The 10,813-nt window shown below is 40.6% G+C and overlaps 1 protein-coding gene and 1 non-coding gene across 2 annotated transcripts; both read left to right on the top strand.

Annotated features, from left to right (window-relative positions):
• The first annotated feature begins 3,077 nt into the window (after nucleotides 1-3,077).
• LOC122079223 (callose synthase 12-like) lies at nucleotides 3,078-8,551 on the top strand. The gene has a single exon (XM_042645499.1). The coding sequence runs from the start codon at nucleotides 3,078-3,080 to the stop codon at nucleotides 8,451-8,453; it is 5,376 nt and encodes a 1,791-aa protein (XP_042501433.1). The 3' UTR covers nucleotides 8,454-8,551.
• LOC122080479 lies at nucleotides 6,079-6,159 on the top strand. Its single transcript, XR_006140772.1, has one exon. It is a non-coding gene; the product is annotated as a small nucleolar RNA J33 (small nucleolar RNA).
• Nucleotides 8,552-10,813: the final 2,262 nt, after the last annotated feature.

Genomic DNA, 10,813 nt, shown 5'->3' with positions numbered 1-10,813 from the left:
TAATTGAGATTTTCCACTTGACATACGATATATAAAAATGAGCTGCGGCCAACGTAGACACGTTTTTTTAAACACTAACCTTGACTTTGGAGGAAAAAAACTATTGGATATATCTTAAAAAGGCATGAAGCTTCTCAAGAATAATGTATTTGCAACTACAAGGGAAATATAATGCGACTTTAATACAACTAGAAGGATGTTGCATTAGAAATAATCCTTTCTCCTTTGAAAAGTTATAACCATTGAGAAGAGAAAAATGTCCTATCTAAGAGAAGCCATGTGACTGAATTAAGGCCCCCAATTTTTAATATGACCAGACCGTGGAATCCTTTTCTCCTCATGCCCATTTGACAAACAATATATAAAAATAAGTGGAAGGAGAATTATTTATTTTTCTATATTAGTTGTCTTAGAGCTTTGCATAGCTAACCTTCACTTTAAAGTCAATGATATCTTAAACCCAACCATCCTTTCAATAGGCAGGAAGCTTCTTAAGGTGGGCCATCACTTTAAAGTCAATGATATCTTCTGAAGAAATTTTAGCCCATAGAATTAGATTTCTTAATTTTTTTGTAGTACATATTTAATTTCATTTGGGTTAAAATTTAATATATGAGTTTGACCTTAAGGTTTAGTAGGGAAATCAGAACGAAAGTCACAATTTTCAAACAATGCCAATTTTGGGCACTAAGCATAAGTAAAAGTTCTCTTCATTGTAGGTGAAGAGAGTATAGCCATTGGGTATCACTATTCCTTTTGATCGTATGTACGAAGTCCAAAATAACCTTTATGCTTTTTTTAGAAGTTTCATCAAACCACTCAAAACTATGGATTAAGAGATTCTCTCTCCTCACCATGAGTGAAGGAAAACTCAAACGTAAGTTCTATATGGAGAGAGACAGAGAGAGTATTTAAAACCGTGTAAAAATGAATTCGTTTTTAAGGTAGTTTTGTCCTTTGATCGAACTGAACTAAGCTGTATTCAAGTCAAAGTTTAATAGAAAGGACCCAAATTCCCTTCATTCAGGGTGAAAGAGAATCCCTTGATCATGTGTCGATAATGGGATAAGGTAATTTTGACTTTGTGTAGTAAAGAAGGCCATGAAAACTAGCTTAGTCTAGTGGTGGCAGCTTCGGCTTGAAGAGCCGGTGCCCAAAGGGGGGAGTTGTGGGATCCAACCCCATCATATGCATGTGTGGGTTAGTGAGTGTGTGTAGGAGTAGGTGGCTATTGATCCTAGTAGCCCCCCAGTAGGCTAGCCATTGGGAAAAGACAATTGATAGGATCATAGATCAAAATAAATAAATAAATAAAGGACACATGTGTACTATATCTTCATCCATTGCAGTACAAAAAGGTTAATGTTGATGGTTCAGGTCTCGGTTTCAGTAAAAGTTGATGGTTCTCATTTAATCCCGGTATGACTTGATCCATACGGTTGTGGGGTCAGTATGGGCCCGTGGGACTAGTCAGGCCGAAGGCCTGATTACCCGTCGTTAACGGAAAAAAAAAAAGGTTTCGATCTCTGTTGCTAGAGATTAGCTGGAATTGGTGGCGTGTATCAGGACTGCAATGGCCATTTTCTTTCTTGTTTTTCATAATATATTGGACAATCTTACTCTTATGTTGCGGAGGCTCTAGCTATTAGAGAAGCCTTGTGTTTTTTTTTTTTTTTTGATAGGTAGAGAGGGAAGTAGGTAAGAGCTAGGGGGTTTGAATTAAAGACCTCCTCATGAGCATGGGATTTTTGCACACCATAACTCACCAACTGTGTTAGACAGTTGTTAGACAAGCCTTGTTATTGGTTCTTCAAAGCTCATTACTCATTTGATTGTTGAGAGTGATAACATGGGGATTATTAATATGCCGAATTCTCAATCTGTACGTTTTCTGTGGAAGATAGCCTCTATTATTAAAGACTGCCATCATTTTTGCTCTAAAGATGATTAAGTGATATTCGCACACACCATGAGATAGGGCAATACAGTTGCTGATCAGTTAACTTCTTTTGATTCTCGAAACCGTCTTTTTATCATTTGGGATAGTGGCCCTCCTCCTACTTTATTTCACTCTTTATATATGAACTCTTGGGGGATATTTTTCCCTAGTTCTATTTCTGTTTCTAATTTATAAGTTTCTTTTCTACCAAAAAAATAAAAAATAATTTTTTTTCTTCATGCATAGTGGATGAAAACTCTTCTTAATAAAATACTTAAATATTTTATGTATTAATAATAGTTTCATTTCTATGTCTAAGAACGACTTTGACTTTTTCCTGACATGACGTTAGGTAAGTGACGTTAGTCCGACGGGGCTTTACAGTTTATTTTGATTTCTAAAATTTAAAATTCTTGCTGTACTTGTCCACCTTACTTCCCGGCCTGTGCAAGGATCAACAAGAGAAACTAAAGATGCCATCAATTGGTTGCTAAAAAAAACAGAGAAAATTTAAGAATATATATATTCAAAATGTCAGCTCCTCTTGTTTGTTTTATATTTTATTCATGGTTTTAGTCCAAGGTTTCGGGCATGTACTGAGATATTATGTCACATGATATGGTGTGTAGCATAGATTTAAGGGTTGGGAGCATTTTGGGCTGTGCATCGACTGTGGGTATGAGAACTGTCAATCATTAAATCTGTGCTACAGACGAGCTCGATAAATTGATATGACATCACTAGGGATCACTTGTATCGGACAAAAATACCTTTGAATTTTTTTATAAAAAATAAATGTAGATATTTTTACTTTAACCGATATGATGTATGCTAAGTATTGAGATCCGAAACATGCAAAACTGATTCGGATCGCCTATATCACCTGATAACGATAATTAGAACCATTGTTTTATCCACTAAAATTTATAAAAATGTAAAGAAATTTCTCTGAACAAACACGATTGAATTGAACCTATTCATTTCTTTATTCGGTCTTCTTAAAATTCTCTTTTATTCAGTTTTATAGTCTTATAGACTCACAGTTCATTCTTGTTTTCTTTTTAAATTTCGGTTATATTAACCGCGTTGAGGTCCACCCCGCCAAAACCGAAAGACTAACATCGCCGTATCTGATGCAATGAGTTTGAGACAACGACCACCTCCCCCCCGTGGACCACCCTATGGCTCGGCCAAAGGTTACAACTCCCCTGCCGCCTCCAACGGCTTCACCGGAGGAGCGGCGCCACCACAACCCTCCGCCCAATACAACATCATCCCCCTGCACCCCTCCTTCCCATTCCCAGAAGTCCGAGCCGCCGAAGCTGCCCTCCGCACCTTGGGAGGCCTCCGCAAGACCCCCATGGACGTATGGCGCGATGACATGGACCTTATGGACTGGCTGGGTGGCTTCTTCGGCTTCCAAAATGACAACATTCGGAACCAAAGAGAGCAGCTGGTACTCCACCTAGCCAATGCCCAAATGCGCCTCCAAAACCCTCCCGGCAGCTTCGACTCCCTAGACCCCACTGTCGTCCACCGCTTCAGCCTGAAGCTCCTCAAGAACTACACCTCCTGGTGCTCTTACCTGGGACACAAGTCCAATATCGGGATACCCGATAGCCACCGCGATAGCTCCGCCGCTGACCACCGCCGTGAGCTTCTCTACACTTCCCTCTACCTTCTCATCTGGGGTGAAGCTGCCAATCTCCGATTTATCCCCGAATGCATCTCCTACATCTTCCACCATATGGCCATGGACCTCAATCGAATCCTCGAAGACTACATTGATGAGACCACTGGTCGACCGGTTCTCCCTACTATTTCAGGCAAAGACGCTTTCTTGGACCGTGTTGTCACCCCTATCTACAATATTATTCGTGCTGAGGCTGATTCTAGTAGGAATGGCACTGCTCCTCACTCCAATTGGAGAAATTATGATGATATTAATGAATTCTTCTGGAGCCCCCTCTGTTTCCAGCGACTCAAGTGGCCGATCAATGTTGGCAGCAATTTCTTTGTGATTTCTCAGCGTAAAGGTGTGGGTAAGACTGGGTTTGTTGAGCAGAGATCGTTCTGGAATTTGTATCGCAGCTTCGATCGGCTTTGGGTTATGCTCATACTATTCTTTCAAGCGGCCATTATTGTTGCTTGGGAGGGCACCAGTACTCCTTCGGGCGCGTTAAGCAATCGTAATGTGCAGGCAAGATTGCTTACTCTGTTCATCACCTGGGCGGGTCTTCGATTCCTTAAGTCGCTGCTTGATGTTGCTACCCAGCACAGTAGGGTATCCAGGGATACGATGTTACTTGGGGTGAGAATGATTCTGAAGTGCGTTGCTGCCTCGGGATGGACTATTGTGTTCGGCGTTCTCTATGGAATGATTTGGTCTCAGAGGAATCAGGATGGGAGGTGGTCTGCCGAAGCAAATCGAAAGCTGGTGAATTTTCTTGAGGCTGTCCTTGTGTTTATCATGCCAGAGCTGCTTGCATTGGCTCTGTTTATTCTGCCATGGATCAGGAACTTCCTTGAGGAGACAAATTTTAAGATCTTCTATGTGTTAACGTGGTGGTTCCAGAGCAGGGCCTTTGTGGGTCGTGGCCTCAGGGAAGGGCTTGTGGATAATATCAAGTATACCCTGTTCTGGGTTGTGGTTCTGGCTTTCAAGTTCACCTTCAGTTACTTCCTCCAAATCATGCCCATGGTAGCCCCAACCAAAGCTCTTTTGAATCTCAGGATCGTTGATTTCAAGTGGCATGAGTTCTTCAGTAACACGAATAGGTTTGCTGTTGGACTCTTATGGCTTCCTGTTGTCTTGATCTACCTCATGGATCTGCAGATATGGTACTCCATTTTCTCATCCTTTGTTGGGGTTATGGTTGGGTTGTTCTCACACCTGGGTGAGATTCGGAACATGGAGCAATTGAGGCTTAGATTCCAGTTCTTCGCAAGTGCGATGCAGTTTAATCTAATGTCGGAAGAGCAAATGTTAAGTGCCCGTACGCTGGAGAGAAAGTTCCATGATGCCATACAAAGATTGAAGCTGAGATATGGGCTGGGCAGGCCCTTCAAGAAGATTGAATCTAACCAGATTGAGATGTACAGGTTTGCACTGCTGTGGAATGAAATAATTGAAACATTTAGGGAAGAAGACATCATTAATGACCGTGAGGTTGAGCTTTTAGAACTGCCACCCAACTCTTGGAACATCAGGGTCATCCGTTGGCCTTGTTTCCTCCTGTGCAATGAGCTGCGTCTTGCTCTTAGCCAGGCAGACGAATTGGTAGATGCACCTGACAAATGGCTCTGGAGGAAGATTTGCAAGAACGAGTACAGGCGGTGTGCAGTTATAGAATCTTATGATAGTATTAAGTACTTGCTTCTTAGGATTGTCAAAGATGGAACAGCGGAGCATTCAATCATTATAAACTTGTTCCATGAGATTGATCGTGCGATTCAGATTGAGAAGTTCACGCAGACGTACAAGACTACTGCACTGCAGCAGTTACTTCTCAAGTTGATAACCCTTCTTGGACTCATTAACAAGCCAAAGAATGATATGAGCCAGATGGTGAATGTATTGCAGGCCCTATTCGAGGTTTTCATTAAGGATTTCCTGAAGGTGAGGAGGACTATTGAGCAGCTGAGGCAGGACGGATTGATGCCTCTCAGGCCAAACAATACCAGCACAGGGCTGCTATTTGAGTATGCTGTGGAGTTGCCTGGTGCTGAAAATAAGTCCTTTTATCGGCAGGTACGGCGTTTGCATACAATTCTCATCTCTAGTGACTCAATGAACAATGTTCCAAAGAATCTTGAGGCAAGACGGCGTATTGCATTCTTTAGCAACTCCCTCTTCATGAACATGCCCCATGCTCCCCGAGTTGAGAATATGTTGGCTTTCAGTGTCCTTACTCCTTACTACAATGAAGAAGTCATTTACGCCAAAGAACAGCTGAAGAGTATCAACGACGATGGTGTGTCTATCCTGTTTTATTTGCAGAAGATTTATGATGATGAGTGGAAGAACTTTATGGAGCGGATGCGAAGAGAGGGGATGGAATACAAAGGTGAGATATGGACAACCAAGCTCAGAGATCTCCGCCTTTGGGCATCATACAGAGGTCAGACGCTATCACGCACGGTAAGGGGAATGATGTATTACTACAAGGCTCTCAAGATGCTTGCCTTTCTTGATTCTGCATCAGAGATGGACATCAGAGCAGGTTCACAAGAACTAGCATCTCTTAACTCAACGAAGCTTGATGGTTCTATGAATGACACAAGTAGATCACCATCTTCCCGGAATCTTAGCACGGAGAGTAGTGGGGTGAATCAAGGCCATGAATATGAGACTGCTATGATGAAATACGTATATGTGGTCAGCTGCCAGAGCTATGGGGCTCAAAAGAATAAAAAAGGGAAAGATAAAGCGAAAGATCTTGCTATCGCCGAAGAGATTTTATATCTGATGAAAAACAATGAAGCCCTCCGAGTTGCTTATGTTGATGAAGTTGAAACAGGGAAGGATCAAAAGGAGTATTACTCTGTCCTTGTGAGGTATGATACTCAATTGGAGAAGGAGATCGAAATCTACCGGATCAGGTTGCCTGGTCCTTTCAAGCTTGGAGAGGGTAAGCCAGAAAATCAGAACCATGCCATTATCTTCACTCGCGGTGATGCAATTCAGACCATTGATATGAACCAAGACAACTACTTTGAGGAGGCTCTCAAAATGCGGAACCTGTTGGAGGAATTCAGGACCTACTATGGTATCCGTAAGCCCACAATCTTGGGAGTCCGTGAACATATCTTCAGTGGTTCTGTTTCTTCACTTGCTTGGTTCATGTCTGCTCAAGAGACAAGCTTTGTAACCTTGGGACAGCGTGTTTTGGCGAACCCTCTGAAGGTGCGAATGCATTATGGCCACCCAGATGTGTTTGATAGATTCTGGTTCCTTACTCGGGGTGGCATTAGCAAGGCTTCCAGAGTAATCAACATCAGTGAAGACATATTTGCTGGATTCAATTGCACATTGCGGGGTGGCAATGTGACGCATCATGAATACATTCAGGTTGGTAAGGGAAGGGATGTTGGATTTAATCAGATATCAAAGTTTGAAGGGAAGGTTGCAAGCGGCAATGGTGAGCAGGTTTTGAGCAGGGATATCTACAGGTTGGGGCATAGGCTGGATTTCTTCCGGATGCTCTCATTCTTTTACACCACAATTGGATTCTATTTCAACACAATGATGGTGATCTTGACAGTCTATGCATTTTTGTGGGGCCGCCTTTATCTTGCTCTAAGTGGCATTGAAGCTGCTATGATGGAGAATTCTAACAATAACAAAGCTCTTGGCACAATCTTGAATCAGCAGTTCCTCATCCAGATGGGTCTTTTCACTGCCCTCCCAATGATTGTGGAAAACTTTCTTGAGCATGGATTTCTTAAAGCAATATGGGATTTCTTGATGATGCAGCTCCAGCTTTCATCTGTCTTTTACACATTTTCTATGGGTACTCGTACGCATTTCTTTGGCCGGACCATCCTTCATGGCGGTGCAGGGTATCAAGGAACAGGGCGTGGTTTTGTTGTGGAACATAAGAGCTTTGCTGAGAACTATAGACTCTATGCTCGTTCTCATTTTGTGAAGGCAATTGAGCTTGGGGTGATACTGACTGTTTACGCTTCATACAGCACCAAAGCAAGGAACACTTTTGTTTACATTGCCATGACAATCTCAAGTTGGTTCTTGGTAGTGTCATGGATCATGGCTCCCTTTGTTTTCAACCCTTCTGGCTTTGATTGGTTGAGGACTGTGTATGATTGGGATGATTTTTTGAACTGGATATGGTATCATGGTGGGGTGCTCACTAAAGAAGAGCTAAGCTGGGAGACATGGTGGTATAAGGAACAGGATCATCTGAGGACTACTGGTCTTTGGGGGAAATTGCTGGAGATAATTTTGGGTCTCCGTTACTTCGTTTTTCAGTATGGGATTGTATACCAGATGCGCATTGCCGGAGGAAACACCAGTATTGCTGTTTACTTGCTGTCTTGGATCTACATGGTTGTCGCGGTTGGAATTCATGTGATAATATCACACGCTCGAGACAAGTATGCTGCGAAAAAACACGTCTACTACCGCCTGGTTCAGCTCCTCGTCATTGTGGTCATAATTCTTGTGATCATTCTGTTGCTGGTGTTCACCCCTTTTCAATTTCTGGACATTTTCACAAGCTCAATGGCATTCATTCCTACAGGTTGGGGCCTTATATCCATTGCTCAAGTACTCAGACCCTTTTTGCAATCTACTGTGGTGTGGGAGACTGTTGTTGCCCTTGCTCGTCTATATGATATATTGCTTGGAGTTATTGTTATGGCTCCTGTGGCACTACTCTCATGGCTTCCTGGGTTTCAGTTTATGCAAACAAGGATCCTCTTCAATGAAGCATTTAGCAGAGGCCTCCAGATCTCTCGTATTCTGGAAGGAAAAAAATTTAAGCACGGGAAGTGAAGGGGAAGGAAAGTGAAATCACTCTCGAAAAGAAAAAAATGTAAGTTTGTTAGAAAATGACAATCGTTAAAAATGAAATACGTTCGGTTTTGATTTAATCTTTTTCAGATTCGATTGGTTTTGGTTTCCATATGATATATCTTGAATTGAACCGATGGACCCTCATATTTACACTTCACATCTTCCTTTGCAAAATAATGAAAACCTTTCTAATAACATATGTTGAAAAATTAATTGGAAATGACAAATGGTTGAGTGAATGAGATATTCAGTTGATTTGCATGATTCATGAATAATGTTTTCTATATTGGACTATCATGTTGTTTATGCTGTTTGTTTGATCTCATAACAGGAATCTCCCCAAAATCAATTAATACCCCCAACACCACCTTCAAAACCAGCACCGTCAAAACTCACACACATAATATCACCTCCTAATTAACAGGTGCTTCAGACCACTGTTAGTTAAAACGCGTTTTAAACGCATTTAAAACATGGTTGGGTTTTTTTACCGTTTAAAGCACGTTTTTCCGTATGCTATTATACAATATCGAATAAAACGGAAACGGCAAAAGAATCTGTTTTGAACGCGTTTTAAACGGCCGTTTTAAACCCGTATCCATTCTTTAAGGGTAAAATAGGAATTTATTAAAAAAATTAATTAAAAAAAAAAAACTATTAGTAAAAGTGAAGAGTGAAGACAATATGGTACTTAGTTTTTGGTTTTTAACTTCCATACTATCTATAGGAAAAAAATCTCATCTTCTTATAGCCCATTGAGTAAGGAGAAGCTAAAGTTAGCAATATCTCATTTTCTTGTAGCCCATTAGGCTATTTTATCTTGGGACTCCCAGAGCTTTTGGAACATTAGATGCATGTATACAGGTAAAAATCTCTCAAATTGCATGAGTATACTACCGTTTTTTTAATTTCGTTTTTTTGAAAACTACACGTTTAATACTTGTACCATTCGTTTTCGTCCGTTTGCCGTTCCCTATTTTTTTGACCGTACCATTCATCGTTTTTATCTGTTTAAAACCCATACCGCACGTTTCTGTTTTTTTGTCGTTCCCATTTTAACTAACAATGCTTCAGACACCCTTATCAGCACCTCCACAAGAAGGAAGGGGAGAGAATGGTGTCAACCCTTTAGTATTGTGGTAATCCATATCTGGTTTCTTATTCTTTGAATATGGAATATGGAATATGGAATATGGAATATGGAATATGGAATATTGAACAATTTTGATAGATTGGAGGAAACCAACAAACAAGTAAGTACATTTATTGTGGTGGGCATCCTATTTTGCTAATGGAGGGCTATACTGGGTGTACTTCCTCACTTTTCCCTCCCCTCTCACGCCATTGCAACTGATCCGGCTCTGTGTCTTTGTATTTCACGTTATGTGTGCAGGAAAGTCTGAACATAATGTGTTGTTGCCTCATAATCCTTATTTCAAGAGCTTTCTTCACTCTTAACAACGTTGGTGGATGGAAGGGAGGAGATGGCAGAGATGGGATGTGATGTGAAGTGGGTCGACCCTCGCTGATTCTTTTTTTTCTATAAAAGATCACAAATATTAAGTCTATACTTACCAAAGGAGTGTAGAGATGTTAAAGACTTTGTCCATCCCTTTTCTACCCCTATTCCATAAATTTGTATCAAGCGAAGATGTCAATTTGGTTATAAGATTTTTAATTGCACCAAATTCTTCATGTATCTAAAGTTCATATCAATACATGACAGAAAACACAAAAATAGCCTAGGTAAAGAAAATGGGAGAAATACTTGGGCCGTTTAGTCCTCTCATGTCAATAGGTAAGAGTATAGCTCGTTGAATGCTTGTGTAACACATGATGTGGACTTAGGGGAAGGGGAACACTATTACTAAACACAATAATAGATTAGGATTAAAATTGGGGTAGACTAGGCTGGTACTATGTTTCAACCCAGGCCCAACCCAACCTTGGTCTATGTCTCAACCAAGCTTAACCCAACCCTGGGTCAGGCTGGATCGAGTTGACCCTCATAACCGGATTAGATAGGGTTTGAATCGTCAAGCCAAACTTTACAGCCTTAGTTTCGACACTCAAAAGTTATATGAATTTTTTGCATTTATTTTCTTATTACTCTCTTTATAAATTTGTCCGGAAGTTAAACCTAAAAAAAATTATTTTTCAAAAATTCTAATAAAAGACAAAATTGTTCTATTTTTTAAGTTTCCACTTTAGCCTTTATCAACAATGTTAGGTTTACAATTTTTTTTAGGTAGAATGAAGACATAGGCTCTCTTTCATATTATTTTTGCATATTTAATAAAAATATATTTTTTCATTAAAACATAAAAAATTAAAATCAT

The sequence above is a fragment of the Macadamia integrifolia genome, chromosome 5, assembly GCF_013358625.1.
Source record: "Macadamia integrifolia cultivar HAES 741 chromosome 5, SCU_Mint_v3, whole genome shotgun sequence".
Classification (NCBI taxonomy): Eukaryota; Viridiplantae; Streptophyta; class Magnoliopsida; order Proteales; family Proteaceae; genus Macadamia; species Macadamia integrifolia.
The sequence above is the reverse complement of the archived record's forward strand: the minus strand, read 5'-3'. Positions and strand labels throughout refer to the sequence as shown.